The 20470-nt window shown below is 32.6% G+C and overlaps 2 protein-coding genes across 3 annotated transcripts in view; one reads left to right on the top strand and one right to left on the bottom strand.

The window, feature by feature from the left end:
* The window catches only part of MINDY2 (MINDY lysine 48 deubiquitinase 2), a 62779-nt gene that overhangs the window by 25300 nt on the left and 17009 nt on the right, over positions 1–20470 (top strand). For both annotated transcript variants that reach the window (XR_012073269.1, XM_072962336.1), the window contains exons 3-6: positions 2329–2393; positions 3599–3757; positions 11215–11317; positions 17080–17222. Coding sequence is in view for 1 of the 2 variants with exons in the window: in XM_072962336.1 (XP_072818437.1) it covers positions 2329–2393; positions 3599–3757; positions 11215–11317; positions 17080–17222 (470 nt within the window). In the remaining variant the exon portion in view is untranslated. The remainder of the gene's footprint in view (positions 1–2328; positions 2394–3598; positions 3758–11214; positions 11318–17079; positions 17223–20470) is intronic.
* The window catches only part of SLTM (SAFB like transcription modulator), a 96418-nt gene continuing 89456 nt past the window's right edge, over positions 13509–20470 (bottom strand). Inside the window, exon 21 of the mRNA XM_072962329.1 lies at positions 13509–13764. Within this exon, the coding sequence (XP_072818430.1) occupies positions 13752–13764 (13 nt within the window). The 3' untranslated portion in view covers positions 13509–13751. The remainder of the gene's footprint in view (positions 13765–20470) is intronic.

The raw sequence follows: 20470 nt of genomic DNA, 5'->3' as shown, positions 1-20470 counted from the left end.
GTGAGTAATTCAAAGAAAATGTATATATAGTTAATACATAATTAAAAAGGTAAAACATAGATTAAAAAGGTACTGCATGTATTTAAATAGTGTCACATATACTAAAATTCATATATATATTAAAAAGGTGATCCACAATCGATAAATGCTTGAGAGAGTGTGGAAGAAAGGTAACCCTCCTACACTGTTGGTGGGAATGTAGTTTGGTGCCGCCATTATGGAAAACAGTATGGAGATTCCTCAAAAAATTAAAAATAGACTTACCGTATGATCCAGCATTCCCACTCCTAGGCATATATCCGGAGGAAACTCTAATTCAAAAGGATATGTGCACCCCAGTGTTAATAGCAGCACTATATACAATAGCCAAGACATGAAAACAACCTAAATGTCCATCAACAGATGACTAAATAAAGAAGCTATGGTATATTTACACAATGGAATACTACTCAGCCATAAAAAATAATAAAATAATGCCATTTGCAACAACATTGGTGGACCTGGAGATCGTCATTCTAAGTGAAGTACTCCAGAAAGAGGAAGAAAAATATCATATGATATCACTCATATGTGGAATCTAAAAGAAGAAAAGAGACACAAGTGAACTTATTTACAAAACAGAAACAGACTTACAGACATAGATAACAAACTTATGGTTACCGGGGGATAGGTTGTGGGAAGGGATAAATTTGGGAGTTTGAGCTTTGCAAATATTGACTTCTATATATAAAACAGATAAACAAATTTCTTCTGTATAGCACAGGGAACTATATTCATTATCTTGTAGTAATCTATAATGAAAAAGAATATGAAAATGAATATATGTATATATATGTATGACTGAAATATTATGCTGTACACCAGAAACTGACAGTGTAAACTGACTATACTTCAAATAAATAGGTGATACCAATAAAGGTACATATATAAAAATATATTATTTTTTGAAGTATAGTTGCTTTACAATATTATATTAGTTTTAGATATACAGCAAGCATAATGTCAGCATTTTTATAGATTATACTTCTCAAAAATTATTACAAGATAATGGCTTTAATTCCAAGGGCTATACAATATATCCTTGTTGCTTCTCTAATTTATACATAGTAGTTTGTATCTTTTAATTCCATACCCCTGTGTTGCCCCTCTCCCTCCCCTCTCTCCACTGATAATCTCTAAGATAACAGTTTTTTTTTTGACTTTTTTATTGAGTTATAGTCATTATACAATATTGTGTCAAATTCCAGTATAGAGCACAATTTTTCAGTTACACATAAACATACATATATTCATTGTCACTTTTTTTTTTTTGCTGTGAGCTACTACAAGATCTTATATATATTTCCCTGTGCTATACAGTATAATCTTGTTTATCTATTCTGCATATGCCTGTCAGTATCTACAAATTTTAAACTCCCAGTCTGTCCCTTCCCACCCCACTCCTCCTTGGCAACCACAAGTTTGTATTCTATGTCTATGAGTCTGTTTCTGTTTTGTATTTATGTTTTTCTTTTTTTAGATTCCACATATGAGCAATTTCATATGGTATTTTTCTTTCTCTTTCTGGCTTACTTCACTTCGAATGACATTCTCCAGGGACATCCATGTTGCTGCAAATGGCGTTGTCATTTTTATGGCTAAATAGTATTCCACTGTATAAATATACCACATTTTCTTTATCCAGTCATCTGTTGATGGACATTTAGACTGTTTCCATGTCTTGGCTATTGTAAATAGTGCTGCTGTGAACATTGGGGTGTGGGTGTCATTTTGAAGTAGGATTCCTTCTGGATATATACCCAGGAGCGGGATTACTGTGTCATATGGTACGTCTATTCCTAGTCTTTTGAGGAATCTCTATACTGTTTTTCACAGTGGCTGCACCAAACCCATTCCCACCAACAGTGTAGGAGGGTTCACGATAAGATGTCAGTTTTTTAAAAGCAAGGAAAATTTCGTTTACTTCTAAGAATGGCAGATGTTTAGAAGAGTGGTAACACCCATTCTTGGAAAGGTATTGAGGTAATAGTTACATTGTTGATGAAACTTGGTTAAACCTTTTAGAGCTTTATTGCAGTGACATGGCAAGATGCTCAAATGTATTGTAAAGGGGCAGAAAAAATTCCAAAGCGTTGTAGGATGTACACTGAAAAAAATATGTGAGACTGTAACTAACAATTAATATTGATTTTCTCTGAATAGAACTGGGGAGTCAGTTTTTTATGATGTGACATTCACATATTGCTATAATTTATCATTAAAATCTGTTATCTTTGTAATTAGAAACAAAACATTTTTAAAAGGCAGCTTAACAATTTCTCTTTCCAGGAGATTACATGCTTGATACAAAGCCAAAAGAAATTTCAGAAATTCAACGTTTAAACTATGAGCAGGTAATTGACATAATTTTTGTTATATTAAAATATGTCATTTTAACTTATGGATGTATTCATTGGTCCCTATCAGTGGCTTTTCAGGTATATTCTTTGATTTCTTTATTTTGAACACCCTTTTAAAAGTGTAAAAACCATTCTTAACTCATAGCCATATTTGACTCACAAGCCATATTTTGCTGATCTCTGTTTTATATGAACCTATATATATAGAAATATAGATATCATTCTGCACTTCTATGTAGAATGATAACCTGGTAATTTCCTTGAAAAAATCGACTTTCAAGTGAATTTGTCATTGATTCATCTTTCCTCATTTATTTGTATTTTACAATTAAGTTGTGTTTAGAAAACAGTTCAGCGAATGATGTCTGGGGTATGGCATTAGGACAAAATCTACTGTTCCATAGTTTCAGTGTGTCCGCATTTCTTTACATGTTCTTTAGAAATACTATCCTATAATATAGGAGGGAACACTGGGTTCAAAATTATTGGAGCTGGAAGAAAGCAAGTAGAGCTTCATTTTCTTAAGTATTCTTCTTTTGTTTGACAATGGAAGGCAAGAAGAAATCAGATTCTTACAGTGGAAGAAAGTATCAGCCAAGGCAGAGACAGACATCAGTGGAAACTTTATATTTATTTTCAAAGTAACTTTTTCTACATACCTTCACCAGTATCCAGATGGCAAAAAGAAAACTCATTTCAGTATTGCAAAATTTCTTGAATTTGAATGTTCATATATCTAGTCCTAACACAATCTAAAAGCCATTATTATATTACTGAAAGACATTTCCAGTTTGGGAAAAAAATAAGACCTAATTACTTGCTGTTTATAGGAGACACACACTATACAGCAAACCTGAGTTAAAAGTAAAGGGTCTAAAATTATGTTCCTCACCCCTCTCAATCTGTACACCCTATCCTGCTCAATTTTTCTTACTACTACTTGACATGATATTATAATTTATGTATTTGTTTTTCACAGTAGAATGTTAGCTCCAAGAGATTAGGAACTTTGTTTTATCCACTATTATATCTTTAGAGCTCAGATTAGTGCCTGGCACATAGTAGGTACTTAATAATACAAATTGAAGGGGTGAATAAATTGGATAATTGGAAAATTTGAAGTAAATGTGCCTGCATTTAAGTATCTTTTTGTTATTGTTTGATTTCCTCGTTTTTACCCTTCCCCTTTCTGTTTTCAGAATATGAGTGATGCTATGGCAGTATTGCACAAACTACAGACAGGCTTGGATGTAAATGTAAAATTCACTGGTGTTCGAGTGTTTGAATATACACCAGAATGCATAGTATTTGATCTTCTTGATATTCCTTTGTACCATGGGTGGTTAGTGGACCCTCAGGTAAGTAGAACATTTTTAAATTAAATGATACAAATATTGTAAAATTTCACTAATTTGGCAAATTAATCCAGATTTATGTTTTCTGATACTTATATTTTTGTGCTTTTATCTGGAATTAGCCAAAGTGTGAGGTTAAGAGTGCAGTCCTCCAGACTGCTAAATCTGCTCAAGACTTCTGACTGTAATTTCATGGAGTTGGAGGCTAACTATGAAGTTGAGTTCAGATCCTCACCAACACTTGTTATTGTCTATCTTTTTTATTATAGCTATCGTAGTAGGTTTAAAATCATATCTCATTGTGGATTTATTTGCATTTCTCTGATGGCTAGTGCTGTTAAGCATCTCTTTGTGTACTTTTTGTCATTTGTATATCTTCTTTGGAGAAATGTCTGCAGATTTCTTGCCCATTTTTAATTGGGCTATTTGTCTTTTTGTTACTGGGTTCTAAGAGTTCTTTGTATATTATAGGTATATGTCTTACCAGATACATGATATACTAGTATTTTCTCCCATTCTGTTGATTATCTTTTTACTTTCTTGATGGTGTCCTTTGAAGCACAAAGTTTTTAAATTTTGATGAAGTCCAATTTATCTGGTTTTCTTGGTTGTTGCTTATGCTTTTGGTTTCTCCCAAAAAAGGCTTTGCCTAACCCAAAGTCACAAAGATCTACTCTTCTATCTTCTTCTAAGAGTTTTATAGTTTTAGTGCTTACATTTAGGAGTATGATCCATTTTGAGTTGGTTTGTGTATATGGTTTGAGGAAGGGATCCAGCTTTATTCTTTTGCATGTGGTTATTCAGTTGTCCTAGTCCCATTCATTGAAAAAATTATTCTTCCCTCCACTGAATTGTCTTGACACTCAGAACAATCTTTGTAAAATAAACCCTCCCCTTTATCCCTGTGCCATACTCCTTTCCTTAAAAGCCTCCAGTGTAACTAAAATAAAGTGCAAAATTTTACCAGAGTTTTTATGATATACTGCATGATCTAGACTCTGCCTTCTGTCCAGCTACACCTCACATAATTCTCCCCTCTTTTTACTACCCTTCAGCAGCACTAACTGCCTTTCTGTTTTTCAGACATGTCAAAGTCATTTCTGTCTCGGGTTTTTGTACTACCTGATTGCCCACTGTGGAATGCTGTTTTATTAACCAAACACATTGTGCTCCCAGATCTTCCCACTCCTGGTTCCTCAAAGTTCAGGTCTTAGGTCAAAAGTCACTTTATTAGAGAAGCTTTCCCTTGTTTAATTTAGTCACCTTCTTTTCCCCCAGTCATTATCTAGAATTATTTATTTATTTATTTACTTGATTGACTATGATCTCCCACTAGAGTATATGTTTTATGACAGTTGGGCTCTTATTTCTCATTGTTTAGAGCAGTGCTTGGCTCATAGTAGTTTCTCAACGTTAACTGATGGAGTGAAGCATTAACTGTAGGAAGGATCATAATAGTAAGGACTTGGTAATGTTTCTTCATCCCTGTCTCTTGGTAGAAGCAACTGGTATTCTGAGCAATAAAAAGATGGCCTTCTGTAAGCAGGGCATCTGTATTTTTTTGGCACTCTGACTCTGAAACAATCACTGAAAAGTCTAAACATGTCTAACATTTTATGCATTCAAGATGAGCCATGTTGGATCCTGGCTCATGGCAATGCCAGGTAGCCTAGATTCTTGAGGAGAATGAACTTATGATCTAAGGTCATAGGTGGTTAAGGAACTTAGGAACTTAAACCTGAGTTCTTAAAATTGGACTCGGATCATCCCTCTGACTATACGTGTAGCTGCATATTGTCTGGCAAACAGTTGAATTCATATACTTAAAGAAAAATAATGTACTCTCATGTAAGACAGAGATTGTTCTTCAGACTTTTCTGGTCTACACAGTGATTTTCAAATTCTTGGAAGGCTGTGAGAGCTGTGCTTTTTATCTATTTTACTTACTTGTTTTGTGACAGGAGGATTCTGATGCTGAGAAAGAAAAAAGAACAAGGTAAAAGTTTGAAATCCATAGGTCTCTATGAAATATCTCTCAGAACTGGCTAGTTGTTTGTATTCTGATTATGTGTTCTGCAAATAATTATCTTGCAAGTGAATATCAGCAGTTCTCTGGATGGTGGGCAGGCACCACGATTCAACAACTGAGAAGGTAGTTCTCCATTGATAACTAACTCTTTGAGAGCAACATTGGAAACCAGACAACAGTGGAAATGATACAGTTGATGTACTGAAAAAAGACAAATGCTACCTATTTCCTGTTCCCAGGAAAATTATCTTTCAGTAATGTAGAGAAATAAAGTCATTTTTAAATTAATTAATGTAAGATAGTTTCCTGCCAGTAAACCATCATTAATGGAAATTCTAAACAAGGATTTTAAAAAGAAGGAGAGTGATCCAGATGGAAGTGTGAGTGGAGAGAAAGTAACATGATAAATATGAAAGATTGTTGACTGTATTAAATAAAAACATTATCTTTTGGGGTTTAAAAGAAAATATTAGCATATGCAGAAATAATAACATAAGTTGGGAGAAGGTTAAGATATTCTTAGGGCCTAGAATTAATTGTTCAAGAAGAGAATATTAACTTCTGAATTTGATATGGTAGGGGTAGATGTTATAGTTTCTGTAACTTCTCTGTCTGGTATGGTAGACAAATGTAGTAGACATATTTCAGTTGCTCAGAAGCCACGTGTAGCTAGTGGATATCTTATTGGCCAAATCTTAAAGATTTGGAATATTTCCGTTATTACCACCATGATATTGAATAATACTCTTTTGGAATAACCATGGATAGAATAGAAAACACACTAGATAACTTCTCAATTAGTAGAAAGGGGAAAATTAACCAAAAAGGAGGAAGAAAGGAGAGGTTATGGAATGTTGAACTGATGGGAAGGAGAGAATGGTAGGTTTAATAAACTCAAACATAGAAAATGTCATTAAGACCAAATCTAGTTAAAAGACAGTGATTCTGAGGCTGGATTTAAAAAAAAAAATATATCTATATATATGCTATTTACGAGAGACATATATAAAACAGTATGAAATTAAACAGAAAGATTGCAAATAAAAAGAAAAAAGAGATGCCATACCATTGTTAATCAAAAGAATGCTAGTGTATCCGTAGTAATATGAGAAAGAAAAGACTTTAAGTCAAAAAGCATTATTAATGATAGAATGTTTAATTTGCCAAAAAGATATAATCATTTTAAATTTGTATGTGCCTGGAGACACCAGGAAAATAAATAAACTGATTGACTGTTATTCCTTGGATCCATGGGAACTGTCACAAAGAGTAAAGGTCAGTTTTTGACAATGGAAAACAAAACTTATATGCATTTAATAACATAATGTCAAAGTATATAAAGCAACATGTAACAAAATTATAAGGAAAAATAGATTGTCATACTAGAAGATTTTAATATACCTTTCTCTACAAATGATAGAAGTGGAAAAGAAAACCTAATGAACATACATTCTTGAAAAAAGTTAATGAACTTTTTATTTTTGAATCATTTCAGATTTACAGGAAAGTTGCTAAGATACTATAGAGAATTCCCATACATTCTTCACCCAGTTTCCCCTCATCTTATATGATCATGGTACATGTGTCAAAACTTAGAGATTTAATATTGGTACATTACTACTAACTATATTACAGCCTTCATTCACATTTCACCAGCTTTTCCACTGATTTTTGTTTTTGTTGTTCTAGAATGCAATCTAGGATATCACATTACATTTAATGTCTTCCTGGTGTCTCCTTGTCTGTGATGTTTTCTCAGTCTTTCCTTGTTTTCTGTGAACCTGACTAATACATTCTTTTTATGAGCTCATGAAATTTACAAAAATTGACCCAATTCTGGGCCATAAAGCAAGTTTCAACAAATTTCTAACGATTTAAAATGTGTGGAGTATAGAATAGTCTCTGATCACAGTGTAATTAAAGCTAGAAATCAGTAGAAAAAAACAGTAGAGACTGTTCGGTTCAAAAAATCATAATGAAACTTAAAGTATATTTTAAACTGTACAACTACCAAGTCTGTATTGAAACTTGTGAGATTTAGCTAAAACAATTTTTAAACGGATTTTTAAAGCCTTGAATTTGTATATTAAGGAATAATAAAAGACTGAAAATTAATGAGCTATATATATATCTATCTTAAGAGCAGAAAGTATTAAAGTAGAAATCAAGTATATAAGAAAGATTAGCAAAGCTAAAATTCTTCAAAAAGGATTTGAAAATGAAATTTTAAAAATATGTTCTTTAATAGCATAAGTTACTAAGAAAAAATCTAACAAACAGATACACAAGACCTCTATGGGGCCAGTTTTCCTTTGAGAGAAATTAGAGACCTATGTAAATATAGGTCTGTAGATTTTAGATTTCAAGACTGAATTTATAAAGATGTCAGTTCTCTATAAAATGAACTATAGTTTCACTACAACCCCAAACAAAATCCTAGCAGATTTGGGGGTAGTAGTTGTGAAATGTGACTGGTTCATTCTACAATTTATATGGAAATACAAAGGACTAGGAAGAGAAGCCAAGATATTCTTGAAGCAGAACAAGTAGGGAGAACTTATCTAGACATGAAATATTTTAAATATTATAATTAAGAATTAGACCAATAACAGAGAATAGAGAGGTCAAAAAGACCATGCATGTATAGACAGAATTAGGCAACTGTAGAGCAATGGGCAAAGGTCAGTCCTTATAATAAAAGGTGCTGAGATTATTAACTAGCCAATTCAAATTTTGGATTTGCTGGACAATTAGAAAAGAAATGAAATTGTTGCTCCTGATTCACACCATAAAATCCTGTTTCATGTGCATTGATATTTAACTGTAAAGATAAAACTGTAAAAGTTTGTGAATATGTTTCTGACAACGATAGGAAAGGATTACTGAAACAAGACACAAATGCGCTACGAAGAACATTGGCAAACCTGAATACATTAAAATTGAGACTGGTATTTGTCAGAAGAAAACTCAAAAGAGAATAAAGGCAAGCCACAGGGTAGAAACTGATTGCAATGTATATAATGAATTAAGAATTAATATCTAGAAGATATAAAGAGCTCCTACAAATAAGTTTTTTTAAAGATAGACTACCCAGTAAAAAAAAAAAAAGGAGCAAATGATTTGAACAGGCACTTCACAGAAATGGATACCCAGATGACTAGTGAACATATGAACTAGTCATCAAAGAAATGCAAATTAAAACCAAAATGAGATACCACTATACACCCAGCAGAATGGCTGGCATTTTAAAAGTCTAACAATACTAAATGTTGCAGAAGATGTGCAATATAGTGAATTCTCATTCCCTACTGATGATAATATAAATTGGCTACCTACTTTATAAAGCAGTTTGGAGTTATCTGGTAAAGTTGAGGATAAGACTAAGAATTTGATAAGGCATATTCCCTAGAGAAACTCTAGATTTGTGAAACAGAATAAATGTACAAGAATGTTTATAGAAGTATTATTTGTCATAGCCCCAAACTGAAAATAAATAGCCATCAAAAGATGAATTAATAAATATATTATAGTATATTCATACTGTGGAATGATATAGTACAATGAAAACAAAGAACAGCTGCATACCACTACATACAACTACCTAGCATATTATATATTTGCTTACTTGGTTTATTGTTTGTCTTTAGAATATAAACTTTATGAAATCATATACCATGTATTTTATTCACTGCTGAGTCTGCAGTTTCTCTAACACATCTCGTACATAGTAGTACATGAAAGGCATCCAAATGAATTAATTGAATGAAATATTAATGTAGAGATCCTGCCCATGAAAATTTGAACTTTTTATTCATTGCTAGTCTATAGAACAATTGATTTTTGTATACTGATCTTGTATTTATTATTCTAGTTGTATTTTTATGGATTCCTTAGGATTGAAAATTCAGTTCTGTGGGAAGAATGAAGTTGAGTCACTAAAGAATATTACTGTAAACAGTGAAGGTGTTCCAAAAAATAATGAAAATCTAAAGGGATTGTGCCCTCAGATTTCTTCTTAAGGGTCTAAGTTTTCATTTTAAAGAAATAAAAACTGGAAGGCATGCTGTTCTGTGTCATTTACATAGAATCATGGCCAAAATATCCACTGTCAAAGAAAAGGCCTTATTTGACTCTGCATCAAAAGATTAACAAGTGGGAAAAAAAAAAAAGATTGACAAGTGAATACATTTGTGTGTTTTAAGTTAACATGAAATGTTTAAATTATGTAATAACATTTTCCACAATTCCCTGCTTTTACTTATTCAGTTAACTGATCTTTAGGCAACCATCAGTCCCACTTGCATGGTTAAGGGGCTTTTATTATGCTAGACTTTTGCAGGAACAAAGAAAATAAATTACAGCCTAAAGCAGTTGTTCTCAAACTTTGCTGTGTGGTAGTGGGATGAAAACTTAGACAACTGAGAAACAACTTGAGCTTGCAATTCTTTCAGCTTTTTAAAAAGCTCCCAGTTTGAGAACCACTGTCCTTAGTATTAGTTGTACAGATCTCTCAATTCTTGTGGTGTTCAAAGACTAGGTATTTAAGAAGATCATTTGGATGTGGAAAGAAAACATTGGTCCTCTTATTTTTTATATTATTGTATAAATTTGTATTAATTAATATATTAATTAAGTACATGTAAGTAACTTAAAAATAAATATATTTTAGGGATGAGAGGAGAATCAAAATAAATTCTTTAGACAGTAGAAATCTATTTTTCTTCAATACTCAAAGCAAAGTATAATGGAGGGAAAATAGAGATACTCAATTTTATTTTCCTATAGCTTAAAACTTAAAAAAAAATTTTTAATTAAAGTATACTCTGTTATAATGTATCAATTTCTGTAGCTTAAAACCTTGAATTTACTTTTCTACTGTACCTCCACAAAGAGTAAGTAGGAATCTTTCCCTGTTAATATATATTAGCTTTTCTTCAGGAAAATAATGTTAGTTATGTCTACTCATATCTTCACTATACTTTGCTAGAAACTGCATAATAAATAAAATGGGAAAACCCTGTTAATTCCATAAATTAACATCTTTATATTTGCCTTGCTTTAAATGCAAAATATTTATTTTTAATAAAAAAAGATTTTCTGAATTTTATTTCTGAAGTAGTTGACTTTTTATTTTAATCACTTAAATGCCTCTTTACAATCTAAGAAATAGAGTTGCATATGATAATTCCATTTTATTATTTTTTGCATAATGGAAATGCAGCTAAGCAATATTTTTCATGATACGTTCTAGTGAGCTATAAACAAAATCAGAAACTATTGGGTGTTGACTTTAGTGCTGATTTTCTTTTTTCATATGTAATACTTTCATATTTAGTATTGTATTAGAATAAAACCCTAAAGAGTGATATAGATTTCTTTGCTATTGTTTTTAATTTTATCATGATTAGTGAGACAGTCATTTGTTTTCTAGATTGATGACATTGTAAAAGCTGTTGGTAACTGCAGCTACAACCAACTAGTGGAGAAGATCATCTCTTGTAAGCAGTCAGACAATAGTGAGCTGGTTAGTGAAGGTGGGTGAGTGCTGCTATTACCTGACTTATTCTTGGCAAAATAACGTCTTATAATTTAATATCTTTTAAATGTCTTAAATAAGACTTCTAAAAAATGAAAGTGATGCTACTTGTGGGAATTAAAAGAAGTAATTATTCATAAAGCTGCCAGTGAAAGGTTTTTCTTAGAACCCTTTCACTTGATTTGTAAAATCAGGCCTGAGTTCTAATAAAAGTCTTTGGAATCACTTGTTATCTTTGCTATGATCAGTTACCCAAGAGTTACTGATAATTACTCTTTTTTAAAAAGGACTATTATTTGGGAGTACTGAGTGAGCTTTATAACTCATCCTGAACACTTAAGTTGACTGTGATGTGTATTATAGTACTCAAGTGTTCATTTTAGTAGAGCTCTGCCTTAGATTTCAGTACAGTATAGTACATCAAAGCTCTGTTCTGGGTCAGAGTACTCCTCTGATCATTAATTTCCCTAATCCTTACCTAATGAAGGATTGCTAAATTCATCAACATAGAAGCAGTTTCTTTCTTTCTTTTTTTTTTAATTAAAAGCTGTGTTCCAGTCAGTAAAGGGAAGAGCAGATTTGAAACCAGAATGCTATCAGGAGTCATAGCATTTGGGTATAACTTCCCCAACACCAAGTTCACTTTTTTGTTAATATGCACAAATACTGGGCTGCTATTCTCCTTGGTTTGAAAGGTTAACAAAAGAAAGAAATCATGAGAAGCAGGCGATTAGCTTCATTCTGTCTCTGACACACGTTCTTTTACGTGAGGTATAATAGAAGTTGATTATAGTCACCACGTTTAAAAAAAAATAAAGCGAAGTGACTACAAGAGTACATAAAAATGTATAAAAAGAAGATGTGAACATGAATCTCATACTCTGATTAATTAATCAGAGCTGAACTAATTATATTACTCAATTATCCAGAAGTTTTTGTGCAAGAGGCAAGTAGCAAGAAAATACAGTATTTTAGTTAAGGCTCATCCAAGTCTTTTACTTGCAATAAACACAAATATACAGGGATATTGATCATTGATTTGTGACACCTCTTTCACTACAACCTAAAGCAACAAGAAGTCTTCCTTCAACTAACAAAACTCCACTCACTAGAACTTTACATTTCTTACTCAAGCTCTCTTTACTGTAAATATTCCTAGAAAGCAAGCTATAAAAAATTTCCATCTGTGGATTCCTGCTTTCTTAGTAATTTCCAATATGCTATTCGGTAGTAATAGAGGGAACAACAGGACCCAGAAAGTGTTAACAGATGGAATGATAGCCAATAAGTGATATCTGGGTGAATATATTTATAAGGCGTGAAGCTGTAGGAAACACTATTAATAGCATTTTTCCCGAGCCAGAGTTCTTCCCAAGCCAGGACTCAGTACCCCAATGAAATGAACAATAACAAAACAGCAGTTCTTTCATTACTTCTCCTTTTGCTCAACCTGGTGTTACAACAATTATTATTATTTCTCTGACATTGATTCCCTATAGTAACAAAAAACTATAGCTAATTTGTATAGTTTTGATATCTTGAGAAGAATATCTTGGTAAAAGCAAGGAAGGAATCTTCCTCTTTAGTGGTATAAAATTTTCAAGTAGTATGTACCAAAATTGATTAATTACCTGATACATAAATTTTGTAATGGAAATTCTGCTTATTAGATTTCCATATCAAGGAAAATTATATGTGGAATTCAGTACAATTAAAAAAGCTAAACTAGTTTTTTGTTTATAAGAAACTACAAATATGTAGTCTATTTGACATAATTATTCAATCCCAATGGCTACTTTTATAAAGCACTATGAAATCATATAGGAAATAAAAGGCCACAATGGACATTTTTAGTTATATAATGTAGCAATTAGTTTTTTTCCATTTTCTTCGTCATATTATCTTAGGTATATTGTTCAAAGAAGTAGTCTACTTTTTTTTTTTTCTATTTACCCTACAACTGTAACTTTCCTTCTGAATCAGCAAAATATCCAAAAGTGGTTTATTTCTAATCCTTCTTTATTAAAAATTATCAAACTTAGTTCTTAGATAATAACTACTTTTTTTAATTCAAATATTTCATCTCCCTAAGGTGTAGAATACAAGAAATAATTTTTACTGTCATTCTTTTTTGATGAAAAAGAAATATTATTTAGCTAACAGTCAAATAGAATTAGATACTCTTTCAATTTCTTTCAGATAATACTCATTTTCTTTGGATGGCAGTACCTTGTAAGCAAAAGTACAGAAATTTTACATGTACACAGAATACTTATTATTTGCTGCCTCTTCTGGATGTTACGACTTTTTTGAATCAAGTTGTAATGGCATGGCAGCAAAAAACAACAAGGAGAAAAATAGCACAGTAGCAGTTGCCAGACTTCACCAAAGCTGGTCATTTAATTCCAGATGCTCTTTCAGTAGTTTCTTCTTTAACAATTGTTTCTAGGTTAAAAAAAAAAAATTGATGCTTAAGGAAATTATTCCAGATATTCACTTACTCAGATATTTATTGAGCCTTTATTATGTGCCATAAACACTGAAGATTATAGCTTGAGTTCATATTATTTTTGATTAAATAATGTTGATTTTGTTTTTCTTTCTCTTTTATTTTGCAAAATCTCAAACCCATAAAGTTGAAATAGCACAATGAATGCACATAAATCCACTTCATCTAAATTCACCAATTATTAACATTCTGAATTTTTGTTTTTTAACTTCACACACACAGTTTTTTCCTAAATCATATAACAGTTAGTTGCACATATTATAGCACTTTATCCATTAACTCTTCAATATTTGTCTCCTAAGAACAAAGAATTTTTCTATATAATCACAATGCACTTATTTCAGGAAATTTAGCAATGACACAATACTATTATATAACATACTGTTCACATTCAAAATTCCCCGGTTTCCCGGTAATGCTCTTTATAGTTTTTAAGTTTTTCAGTGTAGGCTCCAATCAAGGATCATTTAATTGTCGTATTAATTTAGTCTTCTATAATCTAGAACAAATCCCTAACCTTTTTTCTTTTCTTTTTTTCTTTTTAGTCTTTTGTGGTGTTTACTTTTCTTAATAGTCCAGGCCAGTTGTTTGTCAGAATAGTCCTCAATTTGGATTCATCTGATTGTTACCTCATGATAACAGAGATAGCATGATAGTAGATTTGGATTATATATTTTTGGTGGGAATACTATATATGTGACATTGTATCTTTTCTAGTGCAGCAAATCTTAGGTGGCCCATGACATCTGATAATCCCATTTTTGATGATGTTCAAATATGTTTAAAATGATATTTACTAGATTTTTTTTTGTTGGAAAGATGCCCTTTGCCATTTTTAATTAATGAGTAATCTCTGATATTGTGCTTTGAAACTCCATAATTTGTTTAATTGGTTGTGAAAAGTTGAAACTAGGTTTTTTAATATTACACTAAAATCACGGGGTGGCATTGCTTAAGAGTTAGTAAAAGAATTAAGAAACATTTTTCTTTGTAAGTGTAAATTAGGGCTATGGTTTACAGGTTGGGGGGAAATAAAGTTGAGTTTGCATTTATAATAATCAGCACTAAATTTTTTAAGTTAATACTAGTATTTCTCCTGGGTTTCAGTCTTAACTTTGCCATAACTAGTCTTATGTTCTTAAGCACATCGCTTATTCTCTCTGACACCATGCCCTACTCTAATGAATGAAGTAGCTGAGAAAGACCTTTCTAGTATTGAATTGTTGAATTTCATACAGAAAAGCAATGTTGTACTATATCTGCACTGAATTTTTGTGTCTTTCTTTGGAGAGATGTTGTGTGAGCGAGGCCTGGGAGGGGAATTTAGAAACATCTTTCTGAAGGAAGTATTTAGTTAAATGGAATCTTACAGGCAGCAGTGGTACTTCTCAGCATAGTCATAATGCTTTTTAAATGCTATATAATATTTAAGTGCTTTAGTATGTAGCTAATATGTTCTCAATAACTTAGTACTTATCAAAGTAATGATAGTAATCAAGGTGAGGGGGTCTTAATTCTAGATATATAAAACCAAGAAGCTGAAAATGTGCTATAAATTTCCTTTGGCTGTGACCTTCTGTATAATTATTTGCACCTCCTCTGCTCCCTTTGAATAATTCCTTGGAATAGTGTGCTATATCACTAACTTTTTACAGCCACTTTGCTCCTTGAAGTGTCAAGAGCTGTGACTTGATACCAAAAGTGAGGGATGATGAGGAAGTGGAATAAACCTATATTATGCAGCTGCCTCTGGTCCTGCCAAGTTTATTTTCAGTTTCTTGCTGAGGTATTAGTTTCTTAACATGGGTTCTTCTTTACTCCCTATATCTGCACCTCCTTGCTCACCTGTAGAACTTTTTACAGCATTCTTTTACCCCCTATTCTTTATTAAAGGAAGGGAACAAAAGAAGGAAGGAAGAGGAAGAAGGAGAGAAGAGAAGTGCAAGCTTTTAAAATATTTATGTAATTGGTTATCATTATTACTGGTAGTTATGTTCTATACAGTTGCTGTGACCCACACAAGATTAGGTTCCTGTGAGCCTCTGGTCACAAGATTTTCATCAGCTGATCAATATATAACCTTGTTTAATGTATGTTTCTGTTTAGAGACACCTTACTTCATTTATAATATTGATACATTAACATTAAACTTATAGCCCTCAGTCCTGTAACTCATGCCTGACTGAAGCTGCAAAAGTATGTATTTTGTTCATAAGGCACATCACAACCTTTGTGCACTTAGGAACACTAGCTTCAGCATTATGCTCGGGGTCTATTTTACACAGTGAAAATACCCACCAAAGCACAAAAATCTTAAAAATTTGGCATTAAATAGACCATGAAAACGACATTTATTCACAATATGAGAACTGAAACAAGAAGGCAGAGTGTTTCCTTGTTTGACTTCAGTGGAGAATGTGCGTGTTGGGTGACGACTTTTTTGCTGCTTTGCACATACCCAGGAATAATCCTGAAAGTGGAACAAGTATTGATTTTGGAGTCATAAGTTTTAGCTAGTAGGCAGATTTGCAGATATGAATTCGCATGAATAATGACGATCAACTGTATATATATGTTTTAAATTAAACACCAGAAAACTTTATTTCATTATGTTTCTAAAACAAAAGATAATTTCTGTTTCTGAACTTGATATATCAACATAATGAGTGGCAAATGTTAGAGGAGATTAGGGTAAAAATGTCATCAGTTATCCCACTGTTTTGAGTCTTACACCTACTTTTAATTTTAAGGCAAGAATTGAGCAATTTGTGAATTGAGGATTATCTGGAGTCTTTGTAAAAATCTTAAGCAACTAAATTTCTTCAGGCTACTTTCAGTTTCTAAACACCTATCTGTTGGGGAAGTGGCTGTTCACGTACATTTGTTCCTACCCACTTTTTAAGTTTCTCACTCATGCCTTTTTGTTTTAATGGATTTTAGTTTTATTGTGTCTGTGTCTTTTATTGCAAGTCACATGAAATCTTCTTTGGAAATAGGTGTGGTATAAATAAATACATTTATTGATTAAAAAGAATTTCATATAATTGTTTCTTTAGGATGTAAATATCTACAGACATATCTTCCATAGCTGAATTAGAAAGAAGAATCTCAAATTTAGGGCCATCATTTTATATAGTAGGAAGAGTCTTGTTTTGATTGGCCTTTCTTCATACTTGAAACACAATGTAAATAGAAAAACTTTTTAATTTTGAAATTATTCTTTTATCTAATATTATGCATTGGTTCCATAGGCTTTGTAGCTGAGCAGTTTCTAAATAACACAGCCACTCAACTGACATACCATGGATTATGTGAACTAACTTCAACGGTTCAGGAAGGAGAACTTTGTGTGTTCTTTCGGAATAATCATTTTAGCACCATGACCAAATACAAGGTATGATACAGAAATAGCTATTGTCTAAACTAAATGAATTTGACTTAGAGATGTCTTATGATCTGCTTAAAAATAGAAAATATTACCATAATATTCTTTAACCATCAAATTATAAAGGTAATTATCAAATAATTCTTGAGAATGGAATGGGTTAACAATTTGTTACTTCAAGTCACTTTTTCTTTTTGTTTGTCTCAACTCCTTTTTCACAGATTACTTCATTTAAACATAGTTATTATTTTCCTTCTAAGAAAAAAAAAGATAAACCCTAGAGAGAGAATCAGGGTGACTGCTAATGAAGAATGTTTATATTTGAGAGCTGAAGGAGTTTAGAGGAAAGAATCAAAATTTGTCTTTCTGATAGTGTTTTCCATTATTAAAGTTGTGACTTTAAATTCTTTTTATCATGCTGTTTATGGCTCTGCCAAAAAATCTTACTAATTCATCATTTTGTTATCTCTTCAATCCTTCTGTTTTTATAGCTACCACCTAATTCAGAAGTTTATCAACTTATCCCTGGTATTCTGTGGTAGAATACTGCTCTGATCATATCAATAACATAGCAAAAATGTTTAGGAGCACCCAGTGCCTAAAGAATAAAAATGTATTTTTTACTATTATTACTAGTAAAAATGTATTTTTTACTAGTATTTGCTACTGTCCCGCTGTGCCAACACTTTGCTTCAGCTATAATGGTCTGTTTCCTTATTAATAATCCTTAATCCCTGTACACACTTTATATTTTTCCATTTCTGCTCCTTTACTGCCATTTCTTATTCCTTAATCCCTGTGTGTGAATTCTCACTCCTTTTTGCCTATCCAAATTTCACCTGTCTTTTAAGAAGCATTTCAAATTGCTAACTCTTCAGTAAAGCTACTCTTTCTCTCCTTAAACCAGTGGTTCTCAACCCAGATTGTATGCTACAAGTACCTGGGGAGTTCTTAAAAAAAAATACCAATGCCCAGAGCCCACAACCAACTGAATTAAATTGGAATCTCTGGTGGTGGGACCTGAGCATCAATATTTTAAAATGCTCCCCGGGTGATTTTAATATGCAGCTAAGGCTGAGGATCCCTTAGTTGTTATGGGCCACATCATCCTTACTTTGCCCTTGCTGGTGAGTATCTAGTTAACAATTTTCTTTCTAGGTAAATATGTTTTATTTTTCTAAATGAAAGTAAACTTATTGAAGTCATATTTCCTTCAACATTTTAATCAGTGAAGTGTGCAAAGTGGTGTAAAATAATGATTTGTTTGCTCATAAAAAAATACTCTAAAGCCCTAGCCCTCCTGCTTCCCTGTTGGTTATAGCAAGGTTTTATTTGTATTGTTCCCATAATTAAGCTAAACATGTACTAGGTATGGGCCCAGAGTTATCCATACTCCTTGGAAATCTAAGGCCAAAGAACCTCAAAATCAGAATTATCGTTACATAGAAAGTCATCTTGCTTTACCTGATCTCCTCAAGTCCACACTTCATTCATTCATTTAACAAATATCTCTTGAGCATGATTATGTCAGGGTGCTCAGCTAAGTACTAGGACTGCAGCCTGAGCAAGGCATCTATGATTCTTGCCATTTAAGGACCTCCTAGTTTGGCATAGGACAGGTGTTACATAATTGCAGAAGTACTTATTATTTCTACTGAGATAACACTCTGTAAAGGGTACATACAACATGCTTTGAGTGCTTTTATTAAGATGTAACATACCTGGGGATATCAGGAAAGATATCCTTGAGAAGGTAACATATAAATTGAGACCTAAAAAATAAATCTTCTTGGAGCTTATCAGTTAGCAAAAAAAAAAGGAGAAGGGGAGGGAGAAAGAAAAAAGGTTAACTAAGCAGATGGTGGAACATGTGTGCAAAGGCTCTGAGGAAGGAAAGAACCTAACTTTGTAAGAAATTAAAAGAAGGCTTATGTGACTAAAGTATAGAAAATAAGAGGCATGATGTGAGGCTCAAGAGATGGGCAAGTGCTAGATCTTGTAGAGTCCTGAGTTAAGAGGAGAAATAGATCTTGGTCTTCTGATGGCCTAGTGGTTCTTTTTGTTCTTTCTCTCTCTCTCCTTCTCTCTCTCTTCCTCTGTTTTCTCACCAGTGGTGAAATAGTTCAACTGGGAAAACAAGGTCTCTAGGTGTCATTGGTGGTGGTTTTACAACCTCCCAAAATTGAGCTCTAGATGTTCCCTTTTTTATCAAGACCACATGCCTGAACAGGAATTTCTTTGCTAGTCATCTGTGTATTCCTAGTCTTCCTCTGTGGTTGGGAAGGGTGAGCCTGTCCTGGAGTACTTTCTACATTGGGTCTATTTCTGGACTAAGTATGCATTTCTGTGAGATAATGATAGCTCAGAGAATGTGTGCATTTTTTCTACTTCTCTGCTTCTAAGTTTTTCTTAGTAAACCTTATCCTATGACTTAACAGTGTATCACTACTGATGTATGTCTCCCTGCTCTTTGTATAACAGTAAGGTGCTTTAAACTTTGAGACAAGGGTGGATGTTGATTTAGTTAGGAGACTACTGCAGGAGGCCAAGTAGGAGACTGTGGTGACTTGAACTCCATGATAAAGAAATGGAGAGTAGAGAGATTCTGTAGACATTTAGGAGATGTAATCAACCAGACTTGGTGATTAAGGTGTGAAAAATAAGAAGGAGGGTGGAAATATCAAGCATATTTTCTGACTACAACAGTATGAATCAAGATCAACCACAGGAAGAAAAATGACAAAAAACAAAACAAAACAAAACAAAAAACATTAGATGGAGGCTAATTAACATGTTACTAAAAAAACCAATGGGTCAATGATGAAATGAAAGAGGAAATCAGAAAATATCTCAAGACAAACAACAATGAAAACACAACTTTACAAAATCTATAGGATGAAGCAAAAGCAGTTCTAAGAGGGAAGTTCATAGCGATACAGGCCTTCTTCAAGAAACAAACAAAAAATCTCAAACAACCTAACCTAAGCAACCACCTAAAAGAATTAGAAAAAGAAGAACAAAACTGAAAGTCAGCAGAAAGAAGTAAATAATAAAGATCAGAGAGGAAACAAATAAAATAGAGGGTTTTTTTAAATAGAAAAAAAAATTAGTAAAAACCAAGAACTGACTTTTTGAAAGGATAAACAAAATTGACAAACCTCTAACCAGGCTCACCAAGAAGAAAGGAGAGAGTGCCCAAACAGACAAAATAAGAAATGAAAGAGGAGAAATAGCAACCAATACTGCAGAAAAAAAAA

Source organism: Vicugna pacos, chromosome 6 (assembly GCF_048564905.1).
Source record: "Vicugna pacos chromosome 6, VicPac4, whole genome shotgun sequence".
Taxonomy (NCBI): domain Eukaryota; kingdom Metazoa; phylum Chordata; class Mammalia; order Artiodactyla; family Camelidae; genus Vicugna; species Vicugna pacos.
This window is presented reverse-complemented; position numbering and strand designations above follow the sequence as displayed.